At 41.0% G+C, this 16,400-nt stretch overlaps 1 protein-coding gene across 10 annotated transcripts in view; it reads right to left on the bottom strand.

Moving 5' to 3' along the window:
- Positions 1-16,400, bottom strand: part of AKAP9 (A-kinase anchoring protein 9) — a 969,300-nt gene that overhangs the window by 283,824 nt on the left and 669,076 nt on the right. For 7 of the 10 annotated variants that reach the window (XM_069211620.1, XM_069211621.1, XM_069211624.1 and 4 more), the window contains 3 exons: positions 12,226-12,345; positions 1,200-1,376; positions 993-1,100 (listed from right to left, as the gene is read on the bottom strand). In XM_069211620.1, the coding sequence (XP_069067721.1) occupies positions 993-1,100; positions 1,200-1,376; positions 12,226-12,345 (405 nt within the window). The remainder of the gene's footprint in view (positions 1-992; positions 1,101-1,199; positions 1,377-12,225; positions 12,346-16,400) is intronic. The other 3 variants (XM_069211617.1, XM_069211619.1, XM_069211625.1) reach the window with 1 other exon arrangement.

The following is a 16,400-nucleotide window of genomic DNA, read 5'->3' as shown; positions in this document are numbered from 1 at the left end:
TGCAATTTCTGAAAGGTGGAAATGGTGATCCTTGCGGTAGAAGCTGAGAATTTATTAATAGTTCTATCAGGATAATGTGAATATTATACAGATTAGAAATTGCCCTTTGCAAATCTGTGGAAAAAATGGATAATGGAAACAGGATTGTAAATTTAATCCTGATTTCAACTTTTAAAAAGTTTTAAAAAGTTAAAAAGTTTCAAACTGATTTCAAAATAAGTTGCAAATGGTTCCCCAAAATGCAGAAGAATATAAATCTGTTGGCACAGAATGAGATAACAGAGTCAGTGGTTCCAGTCCCACTGACACAACATGCTGAATCCAAGGAGGTTCAAAGGGAATATGCTATCAGCTTGCAACAGCCCATTCAAACTAATATGCAGGGTTCCCAAAAGAGTTTCAGACTTCAGCAAAACCGTTCAGTGCTTGGTGATAATTTTCCACAACTTGCAGCTACACACTGGGCTCCTACAGGACCGAATTTGGAACAATGATGATGTCTGCGGTTGGTGCAAAGTCGAACTTGGTGACAGCTCCACAAAACCGTGCCTCAACTGCTGATGTTCATGCATCGGCCGACGGAGGAGGAAAAGTCTAAGCATGCTACATCGGTTGAAAAAGAGCAGTTAATCATTATGGTTATGTGTTTTATGTTGTTTACTAAAGAGGATAAGACTAGTTTGATGCAAGACCTAGGACTCAGTTCAATAGATAAATATATACATAAATTTGAACTAATTTTGCACAATTCTAGATGCTGCAAAAGGGCTGTACTGTCCTCACACAAATGGAGGGAACCAAACATAAAAGTAATTGGTGTACATTGTTAAAGTTTGAGCTTTATCACAGATAAAATCAATGCAATTTAGACATCAGAATACAAATAAATATTAATTCTATGCGAAGCTGCTGCACCCACAAGCATACTATATTTATACATCAAGAGGAATGAACAGGAGTTGAGTGTATACATGCAATATCGAAGCATATACCTCATTTTCTTTTCTGTCAATGGCTTCTCGCTCGACCTGCAGTTGTGCTTCAAGTGGTAATTCTCCCTTTACTTCTATGACTGTGAGATGTTTCCTTTCCTCCACCTTCTGGGAACATTTCATATATTAGTTGGGGTATCTTCAAAAACTACTTAATTAAACAGTGTTCCACAGAATTACCAGATTTTCCACAATGAAGAACATTACCTTTTGTAAGTCATCCGAGCTGATGATTAATGCTTGCTCCAACTCTCTTATTCTGCACTCCAGTTTCTCGATTTCTTCATTCCTTTCCTGAACATCCCTCTGAAGTTGTTCTTTTGAGAGTAAAAGCTCACTGCACTTATCTGTCTTCTCCTTGAGATAATTTGATAGCCTTTCAACCTAGAATCAAAACAAAAAAATATGATCAACATCACATAAACCAAGGTTATCAATGATCTAAAGGTGTGTTTCAAATCTTTCTATAAGCATATCTTTTTTTTTTATAACCAATTTAATTTAATTTGGAAGTAACACAAGAACGTGAGAACATAGCAGTTCAATCAGTTGAAACAGATCATTATAATTGACGACAACCCTGCTTCCCCCACATAAACAAAATCATTCTACTCAGAGGGGCAACCCATTATCAGCCCGCCATTTCCCCCAGATTTTCTCTTTTTTCCAAGGGCAACCACATGATTCATATATCGTTTTTTCTAGTTCAGAGCACCAGTCAGCCCCAGCTCGACATTTAGACACCGATGGTGCCACAGGGCTCCTCCATAACTGTGCAATCTCTCTTTTGGCCACCAGGCATGCAATCCCCATAAAGGTTTGATCAGCATTTGCCTTGGAGGAGTGCTGCAAACGCAAACTACAATACTGTCTAGAAGACTGCTGAGAATCATTGCACCTGTTTGTGACTTCACACCAACAGACTATAGCACTACACATCCCTTTAAAGCCACCTTTATTTATTTTGAGGCATTAACCTCTAGGCATAAAATTGATTAATTCAAGCATCTATTTGAGATTCTTGTATAGTAGTACATGTTACCTTACAATTACCTCAGAGCACTATAGGGATTGACAACATACAGTTATAGATGAATAGACAGTGGGCGGGGGGAGCTTGTGTTCAATGTTCCTTTATTACTGCCTCATTATATATGGAGTTCATTAGAAAGTGTTTGCAATAGTTTCGTCTTATTTAGTTTTCTGATTAGAAGGTGATTAGAAGGTGGTTGGGTTTGGACCTTAAGTTATGGATAAGGGCATGCCAGAGTTGAGGGCTGTAAAAATTCCAGTGATCAGTCAATGTGTTTTGTCCTCATCCTCTTGAATGATCCTGGACGAATTAGATCGGTGGACAATGATCAGATGTTTCTGGCTGAAGTGTTTTGCAGAGCCATTCTCTGCAGGCATTTGGGCTTTTGTCCCAAGAGGCTTTATGGACCCTTTAAAGAAATTTGAATTTGATCTGCATTTCTTCTGGAAACATGTATAGGGCTTTCAAAGCAGGCTTGATGCAGGAGCGTAGCTTCAGAGGGGTGTTTGGGGTGTTACACACCCCCCCCCCCAATAATTATATTTTCTGGTAATTAGTTGGGTACAGATGATTTCAGTCATGTATGGTGAGGTGTCTGTCGGATTTCACAAGGATTTTTTTCATAAACAGACAAAAACACACACATTCTTTTGAAAGTTCTGAAAAATATTGGTTATTTTACAGAATATTGTTTCCCTCACTTAGTATACCTACTAATCTGCAGGACTCTCCCTTTCCACTGCACATTTAGACCCTCTCATGCACCCTGCTTCTCATATACTGTAAGTCAGCATTACATGTCAGAGTGATTGTTGGGAAATCTGAAGCCTACCCCCGCCCCCTGGGTTCTGCTGAATGGCAATAAGTTTCTGGGGATACCAGAATAGTTGCAACTGTCTAGGCATGCCACAATCAGAGCTTGTCTACTTGATTCAGTTAAAAACATGTTTTGTGCAGCTAGCCTGCTCTACAAATATTTCACAGCTAAGCTAAATATGTGTTTGTTGACTGTGTCAAAATACAAAATGTCAAATGCATGGATAAACACTGAGATGATAGAAAACTATCAAAATTAAATGTCAGAGGAAATCCCCCATTCTCCATTTTAGAAATAAAACACACACTGGGAACTCTTTACACTTCCACTACAGAGCCAGATGGTAGATAGGAGAGAATTCTTGGAAAGGTTTGTTCCGATCACACGCTCATAAATTACAGCTTTTAAGTGAAAGACAGGATAGAGCTCAGCCTATTCACATATTTAAGTTGTTCTAAGTAAACAATGCTACCAAACTACAATCCAGTACAGAATGACGGAATGGAACTTCTATTTGAGAACATCCCAAACAGAGATGTGATAGACCCAATAGGTAAAGTTTGTCAGAAAGAACCGATGGATGCTGAAGCTGTGGAGAAGGGTCACAGCCCCTCTAAAGCTGCTGGGGTCACAGAAGAGATTGTTGAGAACTAGTGAGTCACAACCAAGCAGACAGACTCACTGCATCTAGAGAACAGAAGGCAACCCCCAGCCACTGGCCCGGTGTGGAGGGACCTGTCAGCGTCAGAGACGATTGATGGAGATCAATACAAACGAAAATGAGACCTACACACTTCCCTGTATGGTTAGTAAATTAATTAGTACAATGCCCTGTCCATGGTCCCCAGATTCTCAGAATCTCAAAGGGCAGAACTGAACCCCTCTGACAGGTACGATTCCATTGGGTTGAGCAAAAGAGTCCTTTGCAGTCAGACACTGTCCTCTCTAACTCAGCACAGCAATCTTAACTAGAGGAAGATTCCAAGGGGCCCAATATTCACTGACATACTAAACCAGATTAGATAGCAGCAAAGTCAATCTGTGAACCACTGCCTGAACTTCCACTAGCCCACTAGACACCTCCGCTCTGCGCCCCTTTCTCTAATCCTTACCTCCTGCATCCGATGTAGCAGATGCAGAGATCACTTCTTCTCCTACCTAGCAGCGAAGATATGGAACGAGCTACCCTTTCATCTATACACCTCCCCATCTCTTCCAGAGTTTAAAAATTCCTTGTAGATCTGGCTATTCAGCTAATCAACTGGACCCTGCCAGCACCTGGATACCCTTCAAGGGTGACACGTAGCGCTCTACAAATCTAATCATTGATTGGGTTTTTTGCACAGATGAGCCTCTACTGACTGTGATGCCAGTAGCTGCCCTCTTCACGGACATCTTTGCCCTCTGGCACCTGCACTGAAAGTCACACAGTCATCAGGTTTTCAGATGCCTCTATGCTCAGTCAAGGTACTAGATCAAGATTGCAGCACAAGATGATCTGCAACTGCAGAGAGAGATGCATGCTCTGGTATGTCTGTCCTTGGCTCCTAAAGATCCAAAGTAGCAAGGTTGTGTTGGTCATTGGTAATGGTGTCTGGAACTGCTGAATGGTGCATCCAGAGTCCAGCAAGAGCACTTTATCATCCTAGAGAAGGATCTGAGTCACACAGGCTGGCCATATAAAAGTTCAGTAGGCATAATTTTAAGCGCCCTGCACTGGGATCCAAAAGAAGTCAATCACCCTCTGATTTTGAAGTACATGGTGAGGGACACATCGCACATCACACACACACATGCGCAGCTTATCACTTGCCACAAGTTCAAGCTCATATTAGGGAGAAAGTTGCTCTTCCTGAATAACAATCAGCAGCTGTGTCCAACATGGCTAAAAATGGATGATGTTTTTCAGAAATAGGCACTTTTTGTGGAGGATTTAGTATCTCCAAACACTCTAGCAATGTTCTGCTTAGTTCTAATTAGTATTAAATCTGCCACTGTAGAAGAAGATATACTAGAAGATGTTGCCACTGGGAACACAACAGCCATCTTCTTTGCTCTATTTAATGTTAGGTCTGTCAATCTAGTAGGAGTTATATTAGAAAATGGTGCCACAAAAGCAAGTAAGGTGTTGTGACGGCATCATGCACAGCACTGCCCCCTGTGCCTAAACCTTCTGTTGAGAAGGTGGAGCCTGGTTAGCTACGTAATAAGAGGAGCATCAATGACTGAAGAAACACTACTCAAGTCAGAGGGAGCAGCTTTCATATCTGAAGTGGCAACGACAATAACTTAAGGCATTCCAGAGCCACCATCATAGTATCCACGCAACCATTAGACTTTGAAAAGTACAGTGATACCATGATAATGACAAAGAGTTGGCTATACAAATATTATGCCATACAGATGTTAAGTAACAATAACGAATCTCTATCGGATAAATATCTTCGGAATAGAGAAGCAAAAAGTTTTAAACTGCCCAGTCTGAAAAAAACAGTAGGAAGGTTTGTATCGCTTTGGATAAAGTTTCTTCAAGAAAAAGATGTGACTGTGTCAATGCTGCTCACTCAGTAGGATCTAAATTTTGTGGTTCTTTCATCTGAAACTACATCACCTTGCAGCGGGAACAGATTCTGTGAAACAGTCGGAAGGCTCTTAGTAAGTTAACAAGACTAAGACATCCTGCTAACCAATTAAGTGTGATAAAAACTTGGCCTTCTTCACATTGGTTTAGGGTGCATCTGTTCATGTAGGTCACATGCCTGTGAATTATTTCCACAGAATTTCGATGATTAAACATTAAAGGCACACATCATGCTTGTCTGAGTAAGCACGGACATGTAACTTTTACCAGCCAGAGTGTTTGGCCACCACAGATTTGGGAGACTCCACAGTAAGACACAAAAGGATATTTTATTGTGAGATAAGGATAAAAAAAATGACAAGCAAATCAACTGAAAAACTGAGAAATTACACCATTCTGGGTACTGCTTCACTTCCATAAATGACATTTGAGGGGGGCATCGCTTGGAGCTGTCTGCCACTGGTAGGATTAATTGCTAATGGACCAATTTTCCAACTACATACATGGGAAGAATCATATTTTTCTATAAGTGAGAAAAGATTTTGGCATTCTTCTCCCAACCACTGGGCAGATAAATGTGGCCAGTACTTATCTTAAAGGAAAGGACGGGAATATGGAAACTGAACTAGCAGGGGAAACTTGGCCTTCTACTGGCTCTTCTAATACTATATGTTTCTCATTATCCAAATTACATGCAGTGAAAAGGTGGGGTAAAGTGCTAGATGCTCAAGAAAACAGCAAGCGCTGGCAACGCCAACAGATCTTGCTTTTGGGACCTATTGGCTTAGCCAAAGGTGCTACCCAATAAGTATTCTGCAACCAGACAGTTGTGCTCTCTGCCAGGCTACGATCTAAAATAGACAAAAGAGGATGTTGCACATGCTGCAGGGGATATGCTAAAAAATGAAGGGAGGTATGAAAAGCCACAAAGAAAATGCAGTGATTTATGACAAACAAAAAAGTATGGTGATTTATAAAAAGACATCAATCTTGTTTTTTTGACAGTGTTCAATCGGATATGTTAACGTACAAACAGTCCTCTAAATGGTGATATAAAATGCACTGACTTTGCTCTCTTTAATTGAATCTTAACACTTCCATGTTCTCAGCAGCTTTTCGCTAACTGTTAAGAAAACACAAAGGTTCAAGGCTTTGGAAATTTCAGAAGGGAACCAGGCGAGAATGCCTGAGATGTCAAACAGCAATAGGTGACTTAATCCATACCATACGGCTAAACCCGAACTGAAACCCTCCTGGGAGGGGATTTTCCACATTTCCAGCTCCATATTACACGGACCAATTGACCTCGATCCTAAAGTTGCACTCTTAATTATAATAAACGTGAACGTTTTCCGACAGCAGAGAGAACCATCTCGCGACTGGGACTTACAGAGGGAAAGAGGGACGTTTCACAGGCATAGAGGGGTCTCCCATGCACTCCCCCTCCCCACCCCCATCCCCCCTCCGTTCCCCCGGCGTTCTAAAATGAGAGGTAAGGACCACTGTCGCATTGGGGAGGTTCCCATCTTAAAGCTAGAGAATGCCTTTACAAGGTTCACTATCTATGGGGCGCATGAATACTTTTATCATTCTGAATTTTATATTCCTACAAATCAAATAGTGGGCTTGCTGAACTGGCGCTTTAAATGAAGCAATATGCTGGTATATGTTATTTAATGAAGAACGTGTGGATTGTGTGATCTGCCAAACGTGTATTATGTCACTGTGTTATGAAAAGTCAATAGTTATTTCACAACACAACTAAAAAAGAACACATGGAGTTTGTTGTTCCTCCCTAAGCAGGGTTTTCTGTGAATGCTGCACCCATGCTACTTACATTAATAGGAATTGGCTCCTCCGGAAGGTAAAGGAGAGCTCGGAGGCTGGTCCGAAGCATTAGGGTCTAAGATGGAAACCCGGCAAGCGTAAGCCCTTACGGGAGGCGCCACAAAGTCGCGTCTTTCGCTGACCTGGCTGTTGCGCTCATCCCACGTAAATTAAGGTCTCGTAGTCTCAGCTCATGCTGAAAGCTCGGAGTGGTCCGTGGAGCTCGGCACACAACGGCAGCGGGCGGCGTCCGCCGGAAGGCAGCAGGTGCATTCTAAGCCGTGGAGTCGGTTAGGAGCTGACAGATTTGAAACGCAGTTAACTCTCGGCGTGTCAGGGCGCAGCAGGACACTTCGGTCTTGTCGTCCCGCGTCAGACAGACGGACTGCCAGCACACGGCATCAGACACGGCGGTGAGATGCTCCATCAGATACAGGGGACTCCGCTCACAGACCGCATCAAACCAAGGGCAGCGGCACACCGGCTAGTCCGCCTTTCACGAGCAACTGGTTGTATCCGAGCTAATTATGCATAGCTGGACTCTTAGGACTGAGGTTCTACCCCCCCAGTGCCAGGTCACTCGTATGAAGGTGAGAGTTATACAAAACTCATACATAAACATAAATAATCACATGAATCCCTCGTGGCCTCTTTGCAGCCCTGGATACACCACCAGGTTATCATGATGGTTTTGAAAACTATTAAAGGCATGATGCAGAACCCGAGCCAGAGCCCATGCAACTTGAAGAGAGGAGACTGGCAGGCGTCACATGGAGAGGCACAGCGTATCTATAAATATGCAGCCAGGCCTAAGCCAATTCCTGCCTTTGTTTCACATTCCACACAGGCAAGGGAGAAGATGAAGCAACACAACCCTTTATTCAGAAGAATAAACGAAGGAGGGTGAGGAGTTCTCCTGGAGGACACAAAAAAGTTAACAAAATTAAGTATTGATTCTAATCTATACTTCTTCGCTCCTGATCTGAGGGAAACCACCACAGCAGTGAGCCAGAAAAATACAAAGGTAGGCCTGAACGAACAGGACATTAACAAAGTAATTGTTTCTCATATTTTAATATACTCGGTCTTCTGCTACTACACGTTTCTAAATTCTAAACTACATGCAGCGAAAAGCGGAGGCACAGTGCTAGACGTTCAAGAAAATAGCAAGCACTGGCAAAGCCGGTAGGTCTTGCCTGTGGGACCTATTGACTTTGACAATGGTGTTCGCCCATAAGCCTTTCGCGTGGCCTGAAAGAACCTCGCTTTATTTCTGATCCCAAGTCTAGCCAATAGTAACTTGTGAAAGTTTGAACTTTGGACCACATTACACTAAGGCAACAGTGAATAGGCACACCCCACGAGAAAAAACAAAGCCAGTGGTACTCATTATATAAGGAGACCTGATCCCGTTTTCTTTTTCCGCATCTAGCTGATAGGTAGAGCTCAATGCACAAATTATTCCACAGGGAAATATCTTGTCTTGTCACTCCCTTATCTGTTCCAACACTTGAGAATCTAGCAAATAACTATTTTACAAAGGGGATTCGCTGCATTCTGGAAGAATGAAGAGAATTATTCTTTTACGGTTCCTATTCTAAAGGATGAGGAAGTGAAAAAGGCTAGCAAATGCATTTATTTAGGAAAGTCACACGCCGAGTACAAATGTGGCTTATAAAAATGTAAGGAAAAGTGGGTTTCCAATCCTTCTGGTCGAAGTATGGATGTATGTATGAACACATGTATACGAGTGGTATTTTTTATAATGTGAGCATTATCAAAAAGTCGGTGGGCTTCTGTACAAGGTCAAAGGTAAGCATACAGTCAAAGGCAGCTGTTTATTGGATCGTTACTACATTGTAATGTAGTGTTCTTTAAAGAGGTGTGTATTCCACTAATTTTTAAATCACAATGAAGCAAAATCTTCAGCTATAACAAGATGTAAAATGGGATTAGGGTGTCTTTGCTGAACAGACTGCACTGGCAGTCAAGCTGTACTCTCAAAAAAGAAATCGCATGAAAAGTAGTCAGAAGACGAAGTTTGTGTTCGAAACCATAATCTAAATAGCACGCACAGCAAAATATTGCATAGTAGGAACTTTGACGAACATAAATTATGTAATTGCTTCTTTAAGAAAGCCTCTCTATGCCCAAACTACTTAGTTGAAAACGAATAGTACATACATTTAACAGTAGCATAACTGGAAAGCGAAACAAGAACAAGGGTGGTTAGGGAATCGCACTGTTTCTTTATGAAAGGATAGGACATCAAAGCATACACTTCCTAAACAAAAACATAAGTAAATCAGTAATTAAAATGTTCTCATGTGACCACAGAGCAAACATAAAAAAAGCCCTAGGTTTCAATTACAAGCCACATCTTTTGTATGAACTTTACTTATGAATTTACAGAAGTATTTCCAAAGCATACCGATATTATCTTCCGTAGAAACAAAAGAATACAAATGATGCAACAGAAGTCTGAGATCATACATAAATTAGATCCTAGTAATCAAGCAGCACATCTTACACATTGAGCAGATCCCCAGTTATCTTTTAAGAGCTGTGCTGAGAGGCCTGACCAGATATTTTTATGTGTATTTGCCTATTCAATCAATGCACAATAAGAGTATTCCATTACTTTCAAATATACCACGCATTTGTGCCATTCTGAATATTTTGGGGTGGGACCTAAAGTCACCACAGAACTTGCTGCCTCTGGGCTATAATGCCAGCATAACATAGGAACAGTCTTTGATCACAGGTTGTACCTGAAATGAAATAGGTTTATGGGCCATTTCCTGCACACTTAACTATGTCTAAGCCTATCAACTTTACCACCTAGGTGTGTCTTGAAGTCACCTACCAAGTACACCGGAAAATCTGCATTGAGGATTTAAAAGTTAAACATAATTTTATAGCCTGATAGAGTGCCAGCCACATACATGTGTCTTATGTTCATTATTCTTCCCAAGGTTGCTGGGTAGAAAGCATATGTCTTGGTGTTTTTACTATTGCAGTGCCCAAGGAATAAGAAAACTACACAATATGAAATATGTAAGATACACAGTTCCTACTAGTTGTCCATTCTGTGTGGCCAAGTGGGTCCCCTGAAGCGTTAGGACACTGACACAATGTCTCCTAGTCTAGCTAGGAAAATCCAAGCAATGAAATTCCTAGCCTTTCGAGAGTTGAGTCTCATGACTTTCCAGGGATTCCCTCAGTGAAATTGGCATTTAATCAAATATAAGTAAGTAGGTGACCTATCTCGCCATACATGCTATGATGGTACATGATGTGCAGTGCCAAAACAAGAGCAAATTTACTGGGAGGAGCCCATGGTATATCCAGAGGACTAAGCGAGCATAAAGGCCTGCACTTCTACAACTTTACTCCACGTGCATCATCACTGCTCTAAGGGCAACCTCCGTCTGGCACAAAATTAATAAGCCTAAACCCAGACACACCTCGTCCCCTCCACCACTCAACTGTCAATGACATATCTCTCCCATCACACCATGAAGCTATCAAAATAGTTGTTTCGGAAAAAGGCTCTGTGATACCCAGGAGACTACTCCAAACCCCGGAGGGCAATGTATCACAGCTAAGCCCCTCCCCAAATTTCATCTTTAGCATAGGGCCTGATTTAGAGTTTGGCGGAGGGGGTTGCTCTGTCACAAACATGACGGATATCCCGTCAGCCGTATTACTATTCCATTAAAGCCTATGGAGATCGTAACATGGTGGACGGGTTATCGGTCACATTTGTGATGGAGTAACCCGTCCATCAAATTCTAAATCAGGCCCATTTTGTGGCATGAGGTTTGGGCTACATTAACCAGAAATTGACATAAGCACATAGGAAAACAAAGAGGTTAACAACAAAACCTAAAGTGGATCAAAGATAACCTCCTGTAGCCTTACTAAGGCTGTATGCAAGAGACAGGAATACAACAAATTAGAGATGGGATGCACTGAAGATCAGGTCACACTATAGAGGCCAGTTTCTAGAAACCAGCACCAACAACAGGAAAGGTAGATGTCTTGTCAGTATTTCCTATGGCCTCTCCCCCACAAAGCCATTAGTTTGTGTGTTACTGCAACAACAGTGCAACCCTTGGACCCCTGCACAAGTTCTGACTAGACGATCTATGATGCAGCAGCATGGCTTTAAAATTCCACAGATTGCCAGCTGATCCACTGCAGAAGTGATCCCAGACATAAAGGGAAATGCACCACCAGTCCCATAGCTATCCTAGAGATACCCAGAAACCCTCAGATGCCATCCAAGGGGATGTCATGCCTATGGTGACACGCTACTCCCACTGGACAGGGTGGTGGTCGAATGCAGCATAGTCCACACCACAGAGCTAAAAGAAAAACTTGCTAGACAAAGTGTTCAGTTCCCCCAGCCTGCCCCCTTTTGCACAGGGAGAAAGGCACAAAAGCTCATGCATCAAGTCTACTCCCACTGGGATCCCTAACATCATTATGGTACAACCAAATGCTGGCACCACTCCACCCAACCTATTAGAAAGCCAGAGTTTCTGCACCTCAGCGCAGTCTTCAACGGTAATCACATGAACTGTAACAACACTGGACAACAGTTGAAGCCAGTTCAATGAGCCAAGAATCATAGTCCAGTATGCTTCGAACATTGGGCCACTACAAACCAACTGCAGAATACTGGCAGTGGTATAGTCCACTTAGAATACCAACCAAATATAGTATGTGAACCGAGGTGGGGAAAAAGAAAAGTGATAGAATATGACCAATACCTAGATGGATAATGAACGCTATGTCAATCTCTTGGCAGCGTTCCTGTTTCTAACCTTTCACGCAAAGCTTAACATTTTTATTTAAATATTAGATGAAAGAGAATGACATATGGGAAAACATTATAACTTTAATTCACATGTTATATGGCCACATCACATTTGGATAAATCACAACTATACTGTTTCAAGTATCTTACCTCCCTAGTTTGGTCGTCATTTACTGGCTGCTGCCTCTGTGGAATTTTAAGTTGTTGCTCCAATTCCTGTATCTCTTGTTGGAACACATCTCTTTCATGCTCCCTATCCATTGCTTGTTCCTGCAAATTCAAAAAGTATGATAAGGTGAAGATAAATTAAAATAACTAAACTGCTAAAGATTGCTGGCAGCAACTATTGCTCCACTAGTTTCCTTTAGAACACCCCACTATTACCCGCTGGTGATACTGAACACTACTGAACTGCTTTGTTGTCTTTTTTGGTAGGGAAAGAAAAAATAATCTAAATGTAGACAATGGCTAGAGGCAACTTTACTGAATAGTGTGTGACTGAGCCAACCTTTCAGCCTTCCTTTTCAGGACCAGTGAGCAAACTTTGATGTTTATGCACTGTGGGAGTGGAAGAAAAATATAAATGTGAATGGAGTGGATGGAAAATACAAATGCATTAAGTGATAAATGTACTATTGTTTGTGCTCAAATTACTGTTTTATGTGCACATAACAGAATGACTAAAGCAGAAATATTTTCAATTTCAAATATATGTCATGAAAGGGGCCAACCAAAATTAGAGTGATAAGAGCCATGTAAGCGTCCACTTCAACTGCTCAAAGCACAGGTCAAATGAGCTGAAGAAAGACATTAAAAAATATATTTTTGAGCTACAAGGAAACACCAAAAATTTAAAACATACTGAAAAGGGAGCTACAATTTAAATTGACAGTGTGTACAATTACAGTGCTTTTTTGCAAAATCAATGGTTCAGGCTATGTTGTCAACCTCCAAATATTAGTCAGTCCTAGTACCCACAACACAAAAGTATAAAGTTAGTGATGAATAAGTTTGTCACAATATGTACCACTGTAAATCTTCAAGGCTAATGTCAGTTTCTTAATGCATCTCTGCATTTTTCAGTCATGAAGTAACCCATAAATAAATAAGTCTAAGTGGTGTCCCACAAAAGAGAAGTCCAGCTGGAGCCTCACTAACCCAGGTTTCTACAAGGATGATTCCGGTTCAGAGTGTCCATTTCGGAGAAAGTAACAGATTGATTTACATGAGGTCTGAATACTGTATATGACAGCACAAAGGAATTAGCGAACAATGGAATGGAACAATCCAAGAGTAATTACAACTGTTCTAGAAAGAATCGGGAATTTCTATCAGTATTTGCTGTCCAAGTGAGTAATTCCAAATGAAATAGACATGCCCAAATGTGAATGCCAAACTGTCCCTTCATCTTTCTTTTGCTGCCCACTGACAGTTTCCAAAAGATACTAGTTTAAGAAAAGTTACCAATCCTGTTCTCTACTGACTATTTGCTGCAATCATTCAAATCTACAGACAAAAGAACTGCTCTCACGATGACCAAGACATGCCAGCCTATGTATGTATTGTTATTTACACGATATAAATCAAACTAGCAATCAATGTAGAAAAGCAGTTCATGAGACAATGATGTGAAAAATTGGTTCCTTTGATAACTAGAAGATTCTTTTAGGTTGTAACCACAGGTCAGTGAAGAAGTGTCTTTCGGTGAATGAGGTACTTTTAAGTTGTTTTCTGAAGTGTAGTGACATATCCAAGTGCAAGAAGGTTTTTAGTTGAATACAAATACAAAACAGGCCGTGCTTCTCTCAAGAGAACCTATGTTTTATGGTCAGTGAGCATTGAAGAACATACGGAGTCTACATACGGAGTCTAGGGTTGTACCCTAGACTCCGTCTAGGGGAGTAGGCCATGGGACCTTCAATGCACACTGGAATGCTTCATCGTAGGGGTTGCTCCTCGCTAGCAAATGAGCTGCCTGGCAGGCTCATCCTGAGCACCTCTCTCAATTGTTTTAGTATGAATTGGTCATATGAGTTCCTATGCTGTTAAAATTGTATCCAGTGGTGCCAGGAATGAGATTTATTATTCAAGGTGACTAGTACAAGGTTAAGATTTAAAACCAGATGTGGTTACAGTTGACTAAGAAACTTCCCTCATCTTGTGCTATGGTCAACTTGTGTCTGCTCCAACATTACATGCAAAAAATCAGATGGCATTCCCGAGGACAAAGGGAATCCTTTTCTAACTTGCTCCATGCTGTCCTTATAGATTTGGTGAAAGAGGTAGCAAAATGGGGAGACAACCTGTTGCCAGGATTCAGCAGGGTGCATCTGTATGTAGAAAGTAATTCTGTTGGGATTGACAAAACAAATATTGATTGTAAGTGTTCACACAGTATTCTATTTTCACATATACCAACATCATCCTATTACAACGTTAAGTCTCAATGTTCTTGAAAATGCATAAGCATATTTCCACTCTTAACTTCATCAACCAGCACAAAAAAAACACCCAGAGTGTATCAGTGCAAGCTCACAAATGGTGTTTGAATATTGTGAGGTGCCAGTATTATCGAGTCACATATTTATGAAATTTACCTGGCTTCTAAGTTAAGAGTAGAAATTTTGCTATCAATGTAAAATTAGCTTGCTCTACAGCATGACGAAAATAAAAATAAAATGAAATGTGATGCAGTGGCAGCGCAATTAAAACAAAAATTACTTATCAGAGTTGGATCAATAAATTAGAAAAATGGAAAAGAAGTTGCGATAAAAAACTTTAAAAGAATGGCTTAGGTGCCAGGAGCTATTTGTTGCCAGGTGCTTCCTCCCTCCCACCAAAATTTAAAACTGAAAAGTTGTTTTTTTTTGTACATCAAAAAAAAGACGGCACATACTGAGGAGCTGGTGGGGGGAAGCAATGGGAGTGGTGAGGTAGAAAAGCAGGAAAAGAGACAGAGCAACATGGGGGAGAGATAAAAGCACATGAGCGAGAAAGCAACATAGGGGAGGGAGGCAGTTTAGCAGAGGAGAAACACAAGTAACAGAACTTACAAGTGGAAGACAGCAAAACTGAGTGCAAGCTGGCAGAAGTACAAGAAGGAGACAGGTGGAAAAACATGCAACACATTAAACGCTTTGGCAAACAGAAAAAGTAGTTTTCTATAAGTGAACGGTATATATGCATGCATTTCTGTAGCATGAGCTTAGTCAAAAGCAAGTGGAGAGTTGTATAGTATTCCAAGACAAGCATAAAGACAACATGTTTTAGGAGAGGTAGTTGGTTTGTGGATGGTTAATGCACTGTGAGGTAGATGTTTTTAAAGAGGGTTGTGGTGGAGGACAGAAGTCAGACAATAAGTAAGATGGTATATAGGTTACCCTTCAGGAGACAGATAAACAAGGTGGACAAACTGGGACACGGAAAGCCACAGAATAAGACACAAACACATTAATGTGACAATAAAGCCAACCAATGGTAAGCAATAAGCAGGCTGTAAGCCTCAAAATGTTCTTGGTTGGCCCTCAATTAAGTCTTTTGCAACCTGGTATGCGTATGTCCAAGACTGGCACTCGCTTTGTGAACGTGGGCACAGTGGTCATGTGAATGCACCCTCTTTGCTTCATGTATCAGGAGATATAGTATGTGGGCTCATCCTTTAGGAATCGGGACCAGCCATTTTCCTTGACTAAGTTATTAAACATCATTGAATTAAATTAATTCAAGCTAATGATACTCTTCTCAATTTTGAATGAGTGATTATCGTAAAGTTCAAACATTTCTTCTGGGCATTACACTGCATAGAATGTTTCACTCTTGTAAATCCCCGATATAATCATAAGGAGTTTAAATATCTCCATTGTAAGATCTCCGAGAGGGCTACAATATATACTGGGTGTTAAATCTTAAGTTAATAAGGAGAAGAGGTGCATGGTTGTTGAGCGGACATTCACCACTTGGAAGGTTGTTTTCTCCATGGTGTAACCTCAAATGAAAACCATTAAACATTTTCTGAACACCAGACTGATACTACAGCATAAGGGTAGAGAGTAAGCTTATTCCTGTCACCCCACTGCATGATTTTGTTTAGAATGAAGAATGGAGATAAAGGGTTGGTTCATTTACAGTTCAAGTTCCTAAATGTATTGGCCAAAAGTCACCTCTGTGTGTTTCTGTTTGAACTATACATCCAGCCCAAAGCTTGAACTCAAAAAGCTGAACACCACCAATTCTGGAGTAGGTAGATTTGTCTACAGATCAAGCAATGAAGACTCTACCTGCATAAATTACGCCATATCTGTTCAAATACGTTCCACATTTAAAAA

Source organism: Pleurodeles waltl, chromosome 10 (genome assembly GCF_031143425.1).
Source record: "Pleurodeles waltl isolate 20211129_DDA chromosome 10, aPleWal1.hap1.20221129, whole genome shotgun sequence".
In the NCBI taxonomy this organism is placed as follows: Eukaryota; Metazoa; Chordata; class Amphibia; order Caudata; family Salamandridae; genus Pleurodeles; species Pleurodeles waltl.
Note: the sequence above shows the minus strand (reverse complement) of the source record. Positions and strands in the feature narration are given on the sequence as shown.